Consider the following 18,794-nt stretch of genomic DNA (forward strand, 5'->3'; position numbering starts at 1 on the left):
CTCCTCAGTATTTATCCTTTCCTTTTGCTCTCATGAATTTAGAAAACTTCTTTATCATGAGGCTCATGTTTTCCTCATCATTAAAGTAATCATCATCATTTTTCCTTGACCTTTTTCCTTTTGAGATTTCATATTTGAAGGCTAAGGTCTTCCTCTTGCCTTGATCCTCCTCTGCAGTCAATCTACTTAGCTCAAGCTCGTGCTCACGAAGCTTTCCAAAAAGAATCGCCATTGACATTTGGGAGAGGTTTTGTTATTCTAAGATGGTTGTCACCTTTGGTTGCCAAGACCTGTCCAATGATTTCAAAATTTTTACATTCAATTCATCAACATCAAAGGTCTTACCCAACCCTGTCAAGTGGTTCACAATGTGTGTGAAACGCTTTTGAACATCAGAAATTGTTTCTCCAGGCTACATCCTAAACATCTCGTATTCTTGGATGAGCGTGTGCTTCCTTACGTGTTTTACATCATCAGTACCCTCATGTGTGACTCTGAGGACCTCCCACATTTCTTGTGTTGTCTTACAAACAGAAATTCTATAAAACTCATCAAGCACCATAGCAGAAGATATTATATTACAAGCCTTAATATCAAATTGGGCTCTCCTATTTTCCTCATTAGTCCAATTAAAATAAGGTTTTTCCACTTCAACACCATCAGCGGTACTTTTAGGAATATAAGGACCATTTTTTACAGCTTCCCAAATGCCTCTGTCAACAGACCCCATGAAAATTTTCATTCTGACTTTCCAGAATGCATAGTTATCACTAGTAAAAAGTGGTGGTCTGTTGATGGAAGCACCTTCGGCGTAAACTTGATTTTGACCGACCATTTTCGAAAAGTTTGAAAGAATATCAAAGCAAGCTCTGATACCAATTGTTGGAACAATCGATACCGATTTTGTGCAGCGGAATACAAGAGTAATCGGTTTTGCGATTGTTAAAGAGCGTAAAGCGTGTTCATTCAATTTAAATGGTTCCTTTAATTTTCTTACAAAAATATTATCGAATAGTTGATGTGCAGAAAATATAAAGAGTGTATGGAGTAGAAAAATCACTCAAATGATTTTTATCCTGGTTCGAATCAAAAGATTCTACGTCCAGTTGTTAATCACTATAAATAGTGATTAACCTTTTCACTAAAATATTGTTCACAGATTACAATAAGATGAAATACAAATAAGAACAGAAAGAACATTCCTTCGACAAACGAACCGGAAGTAAAACTGCTCAGCCAACTTGAAGAGAACCGCTCCGACCTTAGACACACCAAGTGCAAGCTTCTCCTATTCACAAGTCTTGACAAGAGCCCATTATTACTTGAGAACTTCCTCAGACAAACTATATTCTCAAAAGTGGCATGGATGATTTCGAAGGGTTTGGAAGAAAGTGTATATAGCCTACTGATCTGATAGTGAAATGACATATTACAATTGCCAATGATAATCGATTATTGTAAGTGATAATCGATTATCTGCGAGACTTGGAACAAATCTGATATTAACTCCTCAAATGGTTGGCTCTAGTTCTTCACCTCCTTCCACCATTTGGCTCAATCCCTTAGTGTCTTCAAACGTTCGCCTCGATTCTTCTTCACTCATAGACTTTCCAATTCTTAACATTTTATTCTACAATGTTAGTTGGACTCAACACTGTTCGGTCCTGTACATGTGTTGTGTTTATCTATCTTATTCGACTTTCAATTACTATACATCGTTCGGCCTTTTAGCTGTGTTCAGCCTTCAACTGTGTTCGACTTTCAACTGTTATACATCGTTCGGTCTTCAATTGCGTTCGGCTAGTGTTTGTCCTGTGTTTGGCCTTCATTTGTTTGTGACCGTTCAGTCTTCAACTGTTATACACTATTCGGTTTGCATCTGGGCTCTTGTTCCCTTTCCTCGCATACCAACATACATGAGTGCTTTTAAACTTAAGACAATAGGGGTCTTCAGATTCTTTACTTTGTAACATCATCAAAGTCATTGTCTTCAAGACACCAATGCTCCTCATTTGTAACTAAAGTTAACTCCGTTAACCTAAGATAGGGAGACAATTGCTTCAATTTTTCACTTTTAGGAACTCCATTAGGGAAAAAAAATAAGAAAATGACCTATTTCAGAAAACATAATATAAATAGAGACTACAAGAATGATTAAACCACAATTATATAAAGTAGAGATTAATATTGAAAAAATGTAAAACATGGTAAAAATAAAAAATATAACACAATTTTAATATTAATAAAAATTGATATTTATCACCATAACAATAAATAAAATAATAAAGTAAATAATTTAAAAATCAAATATTTTATTGTTTGAGATTATGATTATTTATTTAGTTTTTTATAGTACATTGTTTATTATTAATTAATGCGTCATACATATATTACATTATTTTTTATTTTTAGTTTTTTAAATTTTTTATTTTTAGTTTTTTAAATGTGAAACAGTTATGTATTATGTATTATGTATTATGTATTTTATACTAATTAATAAAACTGATATATTATAATTTTTTTTTTTAATTTTAAAGAATGCAAGGAAGAAGAAAACTCTAGTTTCGCCATAGCATCTATATTTGGCAAAAAAATTCACGCCCGTGGATATTTACGAATAAAATTACTAAGGATAGTTACTATCGACGGATATTTATTATCTATGGATAACGGATAACGGATATTTTAATATTCACTTCTAAAAGGATTGGGTGTGGATATTATATTATCCGACCCACGGGTACTTGTTACCCGCAAAAAAAATAATAATAATTTAATTTATATTTTTTAAAATTAAATTTTTTATTACTCTAGAAATTTTAATAACAGGGTTCTCATGGCTTGGGCTTAGATGCGACATCATGTTCCTTTCATGTTCCTTTCAATTACTTTTATTTTTTTACAAAATGAAAACAACACCCCTTTAGGTCTCACAGAAACCACATCACCATTACGCACATCCTCTCAAGTTCTCTCATTCTCTCGAGCATCTTCGTTTCACGATTTCATTATGCACGAACCACAACTTTGTCTTCCTCTCAAGTTTTCATCATCATAGAACCTTCATTTCATTCATAGAACCTCCATTTCCACTAAAATATAGCCTCTATTCGAAGCCTTTACACTTTCTATTCACATATCTCTGGACGGCAACATCCTTCTTTAGGGTTTTTCATCCTGTTTTTGCTTGTTTCCTCCATTTTAACCGATTAAACCTACTTTTGCACTGATTAAAAGCATTTCCACCGATCAATTTCTCGTTTCCATTGATTAATCAGTCCAGATTAGGGTTCCTTCTAGATTTTAGGATTTTTCACTATTCATTTTCGATTTTGCGTTCTCCTTCGAGTTTTTACCATTCTGCTGCCTTATTCTTCATTAGAGGAAGCTTCGAGAAAACCTTTAAAGTATATTTTTTAAATATTTACAGGTTGAAAACAGGTATCCAATGCATATCCGTCGATTGAAAAAAATTCACGGATTTTTTTTTATGTTGATATCCAACGAGTAACGACGGGTTGCGGGTATAAAAGAGAATTAACTTGTGTATATAAAATGGATTTAACTTGTGTATATAAAAGGGATTTAACTTGTGTATATTTTTTCAATTTTATCTTTTAATAAATAACTATTTTTTTTCAATGTAATTATTTTCTCTAGTTGATTTTTTTAATTAAAATAATTATTTATAGTAAAAATTACCTATAAAATAAATAGAAACTATTAACAATAAAATTATAAACATTGTATATACTTATTTTTATAATTATAATTTTATAATTTTTTGTTATCATAAATAGAAAAAAAACATATTTTCCCTGGTATAAATTATAACAACATCAACATATAACATTACAGTAATGTCTCATATTATCAACGCATATACAAAACTATCATTCGCCAATCGTCTTTGAATGAAGAGCAAAGTTAATAGGTCTTCAATGACATCAACCATTCAATAAAAGTATATTTTTTTGAGGGTCAAAAGTTTAACTAAGCTTTTCAAAATTTATCAGCTTAATTTGAATAATTAAGTGTAAAACATAGGTGAGAGTGTTTAAGACAAGATTGAAAGTGGCGAGTTTTTTAAGGTTACTTGGTAATCATTCTAAAGTGAGTTAAAGTGGTAACTTTAGAGCAATATTTGCAGCATCAGGTTTTGTTGATGGTGTTGGGCTTGCGTAATTAACGGTGGTGACCCTTTTGGTTATGATTTATGGCATGAGTTCTTAGGTTGTCGATTTATGGAAGCAAAGTTCATTAAATACTCATTATTCACCTTGATCTCCCTTCTGCTACACTTAACTCTACCACACTTCTATCCATCAACAAACGCACCAATGCCCTTCCCCTTTAAGAAACAGAAACCCAAACCCAATAATGGTAAAGATAAAAAGGACACACTAAAGTTGGTGCCAATAGGCTTCTCTTATTAAATGCTACCCTCTCTTTCTATTCAAAATTCAAATTCTCCCTTTTCTTTTTGCTTCCAAATTTTAAAGTGAAAAAAACAAGACCTTGCAGGGATGAAGCATTGCTGAAAGATGAGCACAGCCAGGTTCATTAAGTGTGTCACAGTTGGTGATGGTGCTGTTGGAAAGACCTGCATGCTTATCTCTTACACCAGCAACACATTCCCCACGGTATCACTCACCATTTTTAACTTGCAATTTTCTTTCTGCTTTTGCTTTTGCTTTTACAACTATGACATTGACTCCTTCTTCTTGTTACAAAAATAAACAAGGATTATGTTCCTACGGTTTTCGACAATTTCAGTGCAAATGTTGTGGTTGATGGCACCACAGTTAACCTCGGATTGTGGGACACTGCTGGTAAGTATTACATCTGATGTTTGATCAATTGTGTTGCGGCCGTAACATATGCTACTTCAACAAAATTAAGTATAAACCTTATTTTACAAACTGATTTTTTTAAAGGTTTGAATTAAGTTTAAAATTTATTTCTCAAAACTTTTTGCAACTGAAGTGTTTATATGGGAAATCATACTGAGTAATACTTTGCTGGTGTTTTTGGTTCATGGATTCAGGACAGGAAGATTACAACAGGCTTAGGCCATTGAGTTACAGAGGAGCAGATGTGTTCTTGCTGGCCTTTTCCCTCATCAGCAAAGCCAGCTATGAGAATATATCTAAAAAGGTTCTGCTAATCACAAAACTCTTTTATAGGGCACAAAGAATGTGTTGTTTTTAGTACAAATTTCAGCCCACAGAAACTGACATTAGGCCAATTTTATGCAGTGGATTCCTGAACTGAGGCACTATGCTCCAAATGTGCCAATTGTACTAGTGGGAACCAAACTTGGTATCATCTTAAACTTTACTTAATGACTTTGCCTCACTAAGCAAGTTGTTTAACTGCATTGTCATTTCACATTGGTTGACCACAGATTTGAGGGAAGACAAACAGTATTTCATTGATCATCCTGGTGCCACAGCTATAACTACTGCCCAGGCAAATCATTTCTAGCTCATATTTTCTTGTTGGAACCATTGATAATATACAGAATGTGTTTGGTTCCATTTTGGAATACACCTAAATACCATAGAGTATTGTGCAGGGAGAAGAACTGAAGAAGGCAATTGGTGCTGCTGTGTACATAGAATGCAGCTCCAAGACTCAGCAGGTTCAAATTCCTTTTGTTAGGATGCATGTAGCCAAACTTGCATTAACTTTTATTGTTTTGCCTGCTACGGAAATTATCATAGAAAAATGGAAAACTTCATTATCAATCTAAGACTTCAAGATTATGTTATAGTTACACACTTAGTGTATAAAAAACAAAAGATAACCGTTAGATATCTCATATTGAAAGAAATTATATAAATTAACTTTTTGACAATAAATCATGTGTCATAATCCGTTTTCCGTATATCAATCACAAACTACTATATATGCTATTGTAAAAAAGTCATTAAAAAAATTCATTAAAAAAACATTTTTCTTCTTTCGAAAGATATTTAGTATATAAATAAGTATAATTCCATTTTTTAAAATTGAATTAAATTTAAAGTTTAATATTTGAAAATAACAATTACATATTTAAAATTAGAAGTGTGTATAAAAACATGAAGTCATGGCCTAATTTATGCTTTTGCTGCAATATTTCAGAATGTAAAGGCTGTGTTTGATGCTGCAATCAAGGTTGTTTTGCAGCCACCTAAGTCCAAGAAAAAAGGAAAGAAGAAGAACACTCCTTGTGTTTTCCTCTGAGTCAAGTTGTTCAATTGCAGTTGCCACCTAAGTCCACATAAATTCTCACTCTGTAACATTCAGATCCTTCTTCCAGGGTTTTTTTTTCCCTTTTGTTTGATTTCATAAATAGCTCTGCAAACTCTATACTATAGTGTTCTACAGCAGGTCTACTTGTAAAATTGAATATGAAATGATGCAAGGATTTGCGTAATTATTTAATATGAAATGATGATGGGTTGGATTTGAACACAGCAGTTTTAGCCCACATAACTTCAATAAAGAAAGGACAACTTCTTCTGCACCTCCATAGCTTTCTTCCTACACTCCATAATTTTTTTTTTTTCATTTTATGGTTTGTTTAATCCAAAAATCATTTTTAACTTTTAGACTGCAGAGTAAACAATTATTTTTGAATTATATAATCTGAGTTAATTTTTTCTAAAAAATATTATTTTCAGATTTGGAAGATAAAAGTGACTTTCGAAGTTGAAAGTCAAATGACTTCCCATTTGTAAAATCCGAAAACTATTTTTTTTTTTAAAAAAAGACTTTTTAATTTGTGTAATCTAAAAGTTATATTTTGAATTCCACCATTTGAAAGTAAAAAAATGACTTAGATAAAAAAGACAAAATAAAAAAAAATATAAGAAATGTAATGAAAATGTTATGGAAGCGCAAAAAGAAACTGACTAAAGCAAGCCTGATCTTGGAGAACAACTATAATGTTAACTGTTTGGGAAGTTGATTTTAATTAAAATCTTAGATCATTTCGTTGTAAAAATAATAACAGTATAAAATATTTTATCTAACATAAAATTAGTTGTACCTGAAATATTTTAAATTATTTTAAAATAATAAAAGTAAAAAGCGCCTGTAGCTCAGTGGATAGAGCGTCTGTTTCCTAAGCAGAAAGTCGTAGGTTCGACCCCTATCTGGCGCGTTTTCATTGCTGTATAGATTCAAAACTTTTAGTATCTTGTAATTTTAGTTTTTTATGTAATTTTATAAAACAAAAATCTATAGTTTTAATAATCCAATCTATTTTCAATTCACTTATATATGTAACTCTATTATAATATTAGAACATGTATCTCTGCATTTTTTTTATGTATTTGTGCTATAACATGAGTTATTATATAAATTGATTAAATTAATATGTAAAGTAAATTTTTATTTATCAAAAAAATTAAATATATTTTTATAAATATGATAAAAAATAGGTTTAATCATTTTGAACATCCATATTTGTAGAAGTTTGTCTCAAATAGGTCTTCATATTCTAAATGGTCTGAATTAGGTCCCTTATTGTATAAAATTGAATCAATTTAGCCCTTGCCGTGAATTTGGCTGGACGGAATTTAAAAATGTTGTGTGTGGCAGAGTGACATGACCAAGTTTTACTGACATGGCACACATTGGTCGCTGAGTTGGCTTTCTTTTATTTACATATTTAATTTAGTTGAATTAAATCAAAACGCAACATTTGAATAAAACATTAAATAAATGAAAACGCAACATTTAACTCATTGAAAACTGATTATAACGAAGGGAATTTTAATTTGATTGTTGACTGGCTGCGAAATTGGGGATTTTTGGGAAAATAGGGTTTTATCGAGGCGAGAAATTGTTGAGTGGGTGCGAAAAATCGTATACGTGGTTACAAAGTAGGGTTCGTTTGAAGATTTTGGAGTAATCTATCAGTACTAAATCAGTGGAATGATCTATCAGTACACAATAAGGAACCTAATTCAGACCATTTAAAATATGAGGACCTATTTGAGACAAACCTCCACCATTAGGAATGTTAAAAAGAATTAAACCTAATATTCAAAAAAATTTCAAAATAATGATTAATTTTAGAACAACGATTAATAATAATTATATCATAAAAAAATGAATATGAAATGGTTTTATTTAATAAATTTTCAAAACAATGATTATTCTGGAAAGAGCTGTTAACAGTATTATAAAAAGTAAAATAAGAATATGAATTATGTATATAAAAAAAAGTAAATATAGAAATATGACATAATATGATATTTCCTTTTTACAAGATTTAATAGGATAATAGTTATACGGACTTGCAACAAAACATAATTTAATAAAGGATAATCATACTTTTGACAATATTTTTTTGACAACAATTTAACACCATCTACGTGTCATTCTGTGATTGGTCTATGCTGGTGTTTATGATTATTATTATTGATTGTGGAGTAATTTTGGACCAATCAGAGAATGATACATAGATAATGTTAAAATGTTATCAAAGTATCATTATTCACTACAAAAATAATGAATTTTCGGAGGGGGTTTTTTCGGCGGTTTTGGAAACCTTGAATAAACCCGCAAGTTTTTTTTTTTAAGAAAATTTTGGCGGTTACTAACCAAAGTCGTCCCTAAAATATATTTTTATTTTAGAATAATTTTCGGCGGTCTTTAATATTAGAAAAGTTTTTCCCGCACCTTCATTTCTAATTCCCTAAGCCCTAATTCCCTTCCTCCTAAGCACTTTCATTTCCCTACTTTGTGTGCGTGTTCGTGTTCGCCTGCTTTGTGTTTCCTCTACTTGGGCTGAGGTGATTTTTATCACTTCCGTCTCCCTGGTATGTTCATCTTATCTCTTCAATTTTCATCTTATCTCTTCAATCAAATTATTCTTTTTGCGTTCTTTTCCTCTTGCCTAAGCCTTCATTCCTAATACTTCCTAATTCCTCTCCTTCTTCTTTTACTCTAACCTAATCTTCATCTATCTCTCTATCTATATCTTCATTTTTCACTCTAACCTAATCTTCATCGTTTCTAATGACCATCTCCTTCAAGTTCATGATTTCTATGTTTATGCCCTTTTATTTTTGCAGTTCGTATTATATAAAAAGCCATTTCTCAAAGATATTAGTTCATGTGTAGCATCAACTCACCATCTCGTGTGAGGAACAGCCGATTTACACAAGTTTCTTACATTTCGTGGTCCTATGATGCCTGTTGAACTAATATTTCGGCCATGTTTTCAGTGTGAAATATTTGTTTGTGTCTTTGTATCACAATGAGTTGTATATATTCATTGCATCATATCATCTTGGTGCATTCTTAGAAGGAAACATTCTATATTTTTATGCGTCCGAAGTTATTGATTTATTATAGAAGAATTTATTTGTTGGGATTTATTATAGAAGAATTTATACTTAATTTTATTTTGTGATTGATACGTTCATCATGTATCCTTTAAGTATATATTTTGTTTGTATGTCTTATTTTTCTTGTCTTTGATACATGTTCTGATTACAAAATTAAGGTCCTGTAATTTGTTGAGTATTAATAATGGAGTTTAATGGTCTAATCATCAATGAAAAATTTTAGGGCGATTGTCTTGTATCCCAATCTAGTTGTACGACCCATAAGAATATTTATAATAAGTTTATATTGTTATTCTTGAACAAATATTTTTAATTTTATTGGGAATATTAACATATCGTAAATTAGATGTAGGATAGGATAATAAAGAAGATTTTGGTTGACAGAGTCAAGTTTTATTAACCACCACAATCCACCACGCTGACTAGTTTCTCTGTTACTGGCATGTGGTGTTTGAGGTTTTGATTGTGTACTTGGTGTTTTTAATTTTTTTTTAATTATTAAATATATCTTCTTTTGTACTACAGATCTGATTGTTTTGAATTTTAATAGGACCAATTAATACTTTTAGCAGACACAACATCATTATGTTATAGGTTTGAGGATATTGTATCAGTTAGTTTCTAAGATAAATCAGGTCAGAATCAATGCTTTATATTTCAACAGGAAGTAATAGCTTGATTATTAAAAGCCTTGGTGTATCTATGTTATTCAGCCCTCAAAGCATTTGTTTCACACTTCTTAGGACTGCATTTTTATTTTGTTGTGTTTTATTTTTTATTTGTAGTTGCTGATTTGTTTTTGTATGCTTTGCCTGAAGTTAATGATGGTTTTGTCTTTAAGTTATAAGTTTTCTGGTATTAGTTTTCTGGTATTAGTTTTCTGTATCTTCACACTTGAGAGTAAATTTTAAGATTTGAGCATCTACTATATATGAGTATTAGGAACTATATGTTTGCATTGTGTCTACTTTGTTTGGTTTAGCTGCTGCTATCTTGGAGACTGATTGATATGGGATGTCAAAACTTTGAGTTGTCAATATTAACATCATATTGTGTTGTTATATGGTTTGGTACTGTGACATGGTCTTCTTTTAACTCATATCCACGATTTTAGCATGGCAAGGGTTAATGGGTAGACAATAGACTTAATGCCTCTGAAGCAAATTACCTAAAGAAGTCATGGATAACTTGTAATTGAAATGACTGCACCTCTTGTACTCAGAAAAAATATATATATATGAAAATCAATCAGTGTTAATGAGTTTCCTTGACTACTGTGAATGAACTAGTTATTGTAAAGGTACAGAAATAAAAATACTTATATTTATTGGATCCCCTTAATTGGTCTGTATCTACATTAGACATTCCATAAGTTAACAAAAAGTGTTAATTTAAAAGACATACATACTAAATTTCAGAGAAGACAAAATATACAACAAAACGTAAAAAGTCATTCAAATATCACAATGTATAGATACTTATCATTATAACTAAACATAATTACCAGGTTTTAGATCACGGTGAATAATGTCATTTGCACGCAGATACTCATGGCTTGAGAAATATCCAAAGCAAAACCTATGGATTGCTCTAAACTAAGAGCATTTGGTTCATTACACAGGCTAATACAAAAACATTTCTCCATTAAAAGTCATATATGGGATGCATCTTATACGATTCAAAGAGTTATATTGACTCAAAAAAATTAAAATGTTGAAAAACTTAATTTATTGTCATTGGATAAGGTCGAAGGAGATACTTATAATTCATATCAATAAGAGTACTTACACTCCATTGTTTCAGGTGACTTGCCACCAAATATTTTAAAGGTTAACATTGATCCTAAATCTGGTTTATGTAATGGGACAAGATTATTGTAATGTGGGTTATACATGAACATGTTAGATGTTTCTTACCAAAAATTAAACATAAAATGACAAAAAAATGATGGTCTTCATTTGTGCTTCTTAGGAAACAATTCCTTGTGAAACTGAGTTTTGTAATTACTATAAATAAAGCATGGGACAAACAATACTGACTATTGGAATTTACCTTTCACGCCATTTTTTAGTCATGGTTAAAGATTTGTTGCTTTGTTAAGAGGTGTTTTCTAGAGAATAACATAAATACTAATTAAAGAAGGACAATTTGAAGGCAAAGACAGTAACTTTACCAAAAATGTTTTCCATAAGGATATTTTGTTATCTTAAAAGATAGATATATGTTACTTTTTTTAAGTGTCACTGTTAGACAATTAAAAGTGTATGTGAGGAGGAATAAAAGGGGAGAAAGTTAGTGGCGGGTAGAGGGGGAAATCTGTTAAAGGAGAGATGGTTAGTTTGTTAGAAGAGAGAGAGAGGGAATATAAATAACAAACAGATTTGAGAGAGAGGGGGGATAACATTTTGGGTATTGAGATTGGACCTCTTGAACGGTGGAGGAAGGGAGGCTTCCTTGAGGGAGATAGTATATTTGTATTTCCTTTTTTCTACACATTACATTAGAAATAGAAATACAGATTCATACCTATTCATCTATACTTGCTTACTATTGTGTGTGTGTGTGAGCTTGAATTTGTTGTTCGGCTCCTTGAACAAAGGAACCTAACAAATTTGGTCCGACCTGTCGGATCTGCTCGGAGGGAAGAGGAGTGAGCTATATCAGAGAAGAATGGAGGGACGAATCGGGGCTATGGAGTCGACGGTGGAAGAGTTGAAGGCAGAAATGCGAGCAATGACTCTCGAGTTTCGACGAGCCTTCGGACGACGCTCTGGAAATCGATATAGGAGTTCTGAAGGGAGTCGTAATTCTGTCAATGGTGATTGAGAACGAAGGTCAGCGGAGAGCACTGATGATGAATCGGAGGATGAACGAGGCGAAGTACAACGTAGCTGTATGAAGCGCGTTGAGCTCCCAACTTTTGAAGGTACTAATCCTACTGGGTGGATAGAGAAGGCTGAGAAGTTTTTTGACATCCAGGGAGTAATGGAGAAAGAGAAGATGAAGTTAGTGTATATTTGTATGGACGGAGGCGCTAATTACTGGTTTCGCTTCTGCCGGAAGAAAACCCGACACCCAACGTGGAAGTCGTTTAAGGAGGCATTGACGCGGAGGTTCGGAGGACTGAACCGGGGAATTGTTTTTGAGAAGTTGGCCGCTGTGCGACAGCGAGGGGACATAGATGAGTATATCCAAGAGTTCGAAGTACTCATGGCGCAGGCAACCGGAGTAACTGAAGATCAATTATTGGGGTATTTTTTCGCAGGTTTGCAAGAGGGATTACATAACGCCGTGAGACCGCATGACCCACGCGACTTGTTGACGGCGATGGAGCGAGCTCGGGACGTCGAACAAGTGGGGTTGACATTGCGGGGGAGTAGTGGAGCTGGAGGAAAAGGAGGGGCGACGTGGGGGAGATACTCCGCGAGTTCAGGGACGGTGGCGAGGACGGAAATTTTTCGTGGGCCGTTGGAGGGGTCGGTGAATGGTAGCGAAGGGCCAGGGACGAAGAAGGACGTTAGCGCGAATACTATGATTTCAAAGGCTGGTAGTAGTGGAGGAGGAAACGCAGGACGGGGCGTCAGAACTTTGCCATACCCAGAATACATTAAGCGGCGTGAAGAAGGACGCTGCTTCCACTGCGACGGACCCTACAACCCGGGCCATCGCTGTGTAGAACGGAGCATGCGGGTCATGATTTTGGCGGAAGAGGATGAAGACGAAGAGGCGGAGGAGAATGTCGCAGTAGAACCGATGACGATGGAGTTGTCGGGATTGTCCGCTGGTGGACTCTCGCAATCTAACACGATGAAGCTGCAAGGTTGGGTGCAAGGGAAGAAAGTTCTAGTGTTAATCGATAGTGGAGCTACCCATAGTTTTATATCTACCAAATTGGTGGAAGAGTTGGGTCTGGAGTGCACCGACGCACGCCCTTATAAAGTATGTTTAGGGGATGGTGATGGACAAATTTATGAACACCAAAATATGATGTCACAAACTTGTTTTTCAATCGGCAAGTGTGACCGAATCGTTCAAGTAATAAACTTGGTAAGACCAAGTATCGTTCTTCCCAAAGGACTCACGGCCTAGTTTAGTTATGTGGTTTCTTGATTAGCTAAGACTTAAAGACGAAATATTTGGATTTAATATGCAAAAGACGAAAATTAAATATGTATGCATGAAGTTTTTGATCAATTGCAAAAAGCAAAAGATAAACACTTTCAATGAAATTTATGTATGAATATGTTGTTGGGGGTCACTTTCATCTTATCCACTCTCATATATTTTAGGAATTCAACATTCAAATCATCATTGTTAATGCCACTCTCTAAAGTACCTTTCAAGAAGGCTTCTCCCTAATCACGAGTTCATACAATTCCTAGCATTTCTAATGATCAGTTCATAAGTGCAGGAGCTTAACGACAACCAATATAATATTGGGAGAAATTCCCCGGATCTAGACTTCCCCGTACGCGCCCGTATCGACAAAACCAATAATCATGCATCGAATGAGTTAAACAATGCAAGCATTAAGCAAAGAGGAAAAACCCTAACTAATGATGAAAGAAAGCATAAGTCTTAATTAAAAGATGTAAAAACAGATTCCATATATGAGAGCTTCAAAAGATTACATTGATTCCCCAATAAACATACAGAGTTTAGTTCACCATATTCATGGTGAACCTAGATGAATTACAATGAAAGAATGAAAGATAAAACCCTAAAAAGGTGAAGAGGAAGCCTCAGCATCCAAGATCCTCCTTCAAAGGGGTGGAAGAGAGAGTGTTTACTTTGTTTCAGCCAAAGATACAAACCCTAGGAAACCCTAAAGCTTATATATTATTCGTAAATTACAGAAAATTAGGTCCAAGCCCATTAAAGTGCCGCTCAACGGTAAAATACCGCTCAGCAGTAAGTGCGTGTCACGTTTCTTCCCCTCAGCGACCATTTTACCCCTCAGCGGACCTCCCTTGAGCTCCTGAGTGCCGCTCAGCGGTAAACTGCCGCTGAGCGGTGACTTCGGCTTCTCCTTTTGCACTTTTTGATGTCTTTTCTGATTCCATATCTCTCCTTCTTCACTTCTTTCACCAAATTCACCTTAAAACCTGCACAAAAACACTGAAATCAAGCATAAACCTGTCCAGCTCTCTTATTTCTGAAAATATGAAGAAAAGCATGATTTCAAGCTAGTTTCTAAGTATAAAGGTTGCTTTTAGTATCAATTTTAAGCATGAAAATAACAGTTTTTCAACTGTTATCAGATGGACAAAAGAAAGTGACCAGCGGGTATTGCACAGGAGTCCCATTGTTACTAGAAGGCTTAGAAGTTAGAGATAAATTTTATCTCTTTAAATTAGGCGGTGTGGACGTAATACTGGGAATTACGTGGTTAGCATCCCTGAGAGAGATAAAGGTGGATTGGGGACAACTCATCATGAAGGTGGCGCATGGAGGGGAAGTGGAGATAAATGGTGATCCAGCCTTGACACGTAGGGTGGTGACTCCAGAAGCACTTATAAAAGAAAAAGGGATTGAAATTATGACCTTAGTGTGGAGTTTAAGCCAAACAGAATTGATGGATGAGGAGATAGAAAAGGGTGGCTTAACGTAGGATGAGGAGGTAGAGTTGGCACAAATTCTGAGTGATTTTGAAGGGATATTCAGAGACCCCCAAAGACTACCACCTGAGAGGAGAGTTGATCACAGAATTCCCTTGAAAGAGGGCAGTGAACCCGTTAATGTGAGGCCATATAGGTACCCTCATGGCATGAAAACAGAGATAGAGCGTCAGGTGGAGGAGATGTTGAATGTGGGCATTATTAGACCCAGTAATAGCCCTTATTCTAGTCCTGTAATATTGGTAAAAAAGAAGGATGGAAGTTGGAGGTTTTGTGTGGATTATAGGGCATTGAACAGAGTAACAGTGGCTGATAAATACCCAATTTCAGTCATTGAGGAGCTGTTGGATGAACTTCAAGGAGCATCATATTTTTCAAAAGTTGATCTGAAGGCTGGGTATCATTAGATAAGAATGAAGAGTGAAGACATTCCAAAAACTGCTTTTCGGACACATCAAGGGCATTATGAATTCCTTGTGATGCCTTTTGGGCTAACAAATGCCCCAGCTACATTCCAAGACATGATGAATTCAGTATTAAGGTCGTTGTTGAGGAGGTTCGTATTAGTATTTTTTGACGATATACTCGTCTATAGCAAGACTTGGGAGGACCACTCACAACACCTAACGCAAGTCTTAAAAGTCTTGGCTGAACATAAACTTTTTGCAAACAAAAAGAAGTGTGAATTTGGAAGAAGACAAGTGAGGTATTTGGGACACAAGATCTCGGCAACAAGGGTGGAAATGGATAAAGAAAAGGTTGCAGCTGTTTTGGAATGGCCAGAGCCCAAAAACATCAAGGAGTTGAGATGATTCCTTGGGTTGACTGGGTATTATCGAAGGTTCATTAGAAACTATGGGAAGATAGCTAAACCCCTTACTGATTTGTTGAAAAAAGGGATGTTTAAATGGTCTATAGAAGGAGCAGTGGCTATGCAGAAGCTTAAAGAAGTCGTGACTACAACTCCAGTATTGATTCTCCCTGATTTTAATCAAACATTTGTTGTAGAGTGTGACGCTTCTGGTACCGGCATTGGGGCAGTCTTGTCACAGAAGAACAAACCCATAGCCTTCTTTAGTAAGGCATTATCTGAGTCCTCTTTGACCAAGTCCATTTATGAGAAGGAATTAATGGCACTTGTACTTGCTATACAACATTGGAGGCCATACTTATTGGGTCAGAAGTTTATTGTCCTTACGGATCAAAAAAAGTTTACGTTATTTACTGGAACAACGCATTACAACTCAAAGTCAGCAAAATTGGCTAGCTAAGCTTCTGGGGTACGAATTTGAAATCAAATACAGGACAGGTGCATCTAATCGTGTGGCTGATGGGCTATCCAGAAAAGGAACAGAAGAGGACGAAACAGACAAGGTGTTACAGATGATATCTAGACCATACTGGTCTGAATTTCAAGAAATCATGGAGGAGGTGGAGAAAGATGAGAGTTTAAAGAAGGTGACGGAGGAAATAAGGGCAGATCCTAACTCTCACCCAGCTTACAAGTTGGAGCATGGAAGATTACATTACAAGGGGAAACTTGTATTGTCGGCAAAATCTGTTTGGATACCTAGATTGTTGGCTGAATTCCATAGTAGTGTCACAGGAGGACATTTAGGGGTTTATAGAACCTATAGGAGGGTGGCACAATCTTTGCATTGGATAGGAATGAAGAAGACCGTTACAGATTTTGTGGCTGCATGTCTAGTTTGCCAACAACACAAGTACTTGGCAGGCTCTCCCCAAGGGTTGTTGCAGCCTTTACCTATACCTCAAGCAATCTGGGAGGAGATTAGTATGGATTTTATAGTAAAATTACCCAAATCTCATGGGTTTGATACTATACTAGTGGTGGTGGACAGACTCAGCAAATATGGCCATTTTATCCCTGTTAAACACCCTTATACAGCCCGGTCAATAGCTGAAGTGTTCGTGAAGGAAGTGATTAGGCTTCATGGGATACCTATGACTATGGTCAGTGATCGAGACTCCACATTCTTGAGTGCTTTTTGGAGGGAGATTTTCCGTCTGCAGGGAGCACAGCTGAACATGAGCATTGCTTATCATCCAGAGTCGGATGAACAAACTGAAGTTTTGAATGGGGTGCTGGGAACTTACTTGCGCTGTTTTAGTTCCGAATAGCCCAAGATTTGGAGTACAGTATTGCCTTGGGCGGAATTTTGGTACAACATTAGTTACCAAGGAGCATCCAAATGCACACCTTTTGAAACTGTATATGGACGACCCCCTCCAACTCTTACACGTTTCATTCCTGGGGAAACAGTGGTGGAGGCAGTTGCACAAGACTTACAAACCCGAGATGAAGCTTTGACACAATTGAAATATCATCTGGCCAGAGCTCATGATTAGATGACACACTATGCCAAGAAGAAGCGGATGGAAGCCAAGATCCAAGAAGGAGATTGTGTATTCCTTAAAATCAGGCCTCATAGACAGACCTCTATGCCCATACGGTTACACCCAAAGCTGTCCGCACGGTATTATGGATCATTCTTGGTGGAGAAACAAATAGGACCTGTTGCTTTTCGCTTGCAGTTACCAGAAACATCAAGAATACACCCTGTATTCCATGTTTCCCAATTGAAACTAGCCATAGGAGATCATCCGGTGGAAGGACATCTCCCAACTGAACTGCAAGATGATAAACCTATGTACACTCCTCTGAAAGTGTTACAGCGCAGGAACCAACAGCAGCAAGGAGAGGACATTCCCCAAGTTTTAATACAATGGCAAGAAGGTGGTTTGGATGGTGCTACTTGGGAGGAGGAACATTACATCCGACAACAGTTTCTTGACTTCAACCTTGAGGACAAGGTTGATCTTGGGGAGGAGGGTAATGTTAGACAATTAAAAGTGTATGTGAGAAGGAATAAAAGGGGAGAAAGTTAGTGGCGGGTAGAGGGGGAAATCTGTTAGAGGAAAGATGGTCAGTTTGTTAGAAGAGAGAGAGGGAATATAAATAACAAACAGATTTGAGAGAGGGGGGATAACATTTTGGGTATTGAGACTAGAGCTTTTGGCCAGTGGAAGAAGGGAGGCTTCCTTGAGGGAGATAGTATATTTGTATTTCCTTTTTTCTACACATTACATCAGAAATAGAAATACAGATTCATACCTATTCATCTATACTTGCTTACTGTTGTGTGTGTGTGTGAGCTTGAATTTGTTGTTCGGCTCCTTGAACAAAGGAACCTAACAGTCACACACACATACATTAGCAGAATATCCCATGCTTCTAAATGTTAACACAAAATCGTCTACATAATAGACCGTTTAAGCAACTTAAATTTTGAAGTAACAAAAAACATTAAACGAAATATTATTGTGTATGAAAAGCTATTTTAGAATAAATAACATTTAAGAAAGAAATATTTTGTAACATCTATTTGAGACGAAATCAAGCTAATGAATAACGTTTTCTAGACTGAACTATTTGATCAACTAAGTTTATGAATAACGTTTAAGAAAAGAATGTGTCTCTCTTTTTAATGGAGTACATGAGTAACAAGCTAGCATTTTATGAACAAAAAGTCTATCACTTTTATAACACTGAAGTTAAAAGAAAATTTTTATTTTATACAATATTAACTTAAGTAAAGCATCTTAAGAATACATAGTCTATTATATGATCACTAAATGCTACACTCAAATAACCTTTGAAAAGCATATAATGTTTTATACCATCTGATGAGTATAAATGTTGTGCGTTTGACCAAACGATGCATTTATTAATGACATGAAAAATGATAAAATGTTTTGAACACGTAATACAGTCTAACACTTATCAATGTTCAGAGTATTGAAT

The 18,794-nt window shown here is 35.1% G+C and overlaps 3 protein-coding genes and 1 non-coding gene across 4 annotated transcripts; 3 read left to right on the top strand and 1 right to left on the bottom strand.

The window, feature by feature from the left end:
• Positions 1–412: 412 nt before the first annotated feature.
• LOC148197024 (uncharacterized) lies at positions 413–730 on the bottom strand. The gene has a single exon (XM_088093581.1). It carries the CDS (start codon positions 728–730, stop codon positions 413–415), a length of 318 nt encoding a protein of 105 aa, XP_087949707.1.
• Positions 731–4,298: 3,568 nt separating this feature from the next.
• LOC124822618 (rac-like GTP-binding protein RAC2) lies at positions 4,299–6,514 on the top strand. The gene is made up of 7 exons (XM_047294648.2): positions 4,299–4,643; positions 4,745–4,832; positions 5,048–5,157; positions 5,259–5,322; positions 5,408–5,472; positions 5,579–5,644; positions 6,130–6,514. Exons 1-7 carry the CDS (start codon positions 4,545–4,547, stop codon positions 6,229–6,231), a joined length of 594 nt encoding a protein of 197 aa, XP_047150604.1. The 5' UTR covers positions 4,299–4,544; the 3' UTR covers positions 6,232–6,514.
• Positions 6,515–7,080: 566 nt separating this feature from the next.
• TRNAR-CCU (transfer RNA arginine (anticodon CCU)) lies at positions 7,081–7,153 on the top strand. The gene has a single exon. It is a non-coding gene; the product is annotated as a tRNA-Arg (tRNA).
• A 10,185-nt stretch (positions 7,154–17,338) lies between these two features.
• Positions 17,339–17,878, top strand: LOC148197025 (uncharacterized). The gene has a single exon (XM_088093582.1). It carries the CDS (start codon positions 17,339–17,341, stop codon positions 17,876–17,878), a length of 540 nt encoding a protein of 179 aa, XP_087949708.1.
• Positions 17,879–18,794: the final 916 nt, after the last annotated feature.

Source organism: Vigna umbellata, chromosome 6 (genome assembly GCF_029865625.1).
Source record: "Vigna umbellata cultivar VRB3 chromosome 6, Vumbellata_1.0, whole genome shotgun sequence".
Lineage (NCBI taxonomy): Eukaryota > Viridiplantae > Streptophyta > Magnoliopsida > Fabales > Fabaceae > Vigna > Vigna umbellata.

Coding starts and splice junctions, on each gene's coding strand:
- LOC148197024 (XM_088093581.1), bottom strand. CDS start 730: ATGGGGTCTGTTGACAGAGGCATTTGGGAAGCTGTAAAAAATGGTCCT.
- LOC124822618 (XM_047294648.2), top strand. CDS start 4,545: ATGAGCACAGCCAGGTTCATTAAGTGTGTCACAGTTGGTGATGGTGCT. Junction 5,158..5,258: donor ATGAGAATATATCTAAAAAG/GTTCTGCTAATC, acceptor AATTTTATGCAG/TGGATTCCTGAACTGAGGCA. Junction 5,473..5,578: donor CAGCTATAACTACTGCCCAG/GCAAATCATTTC, acceptor AGTATTGTGCAG/GGAGAAGAACTGAAGAAGGC.
- LOC148197025 (XM_088093582.1), top strand. CDS start 17,339: ATGACACACTATGCCAAGAAGAAGCGGATGGAAGCCAAGATCCAAGAA.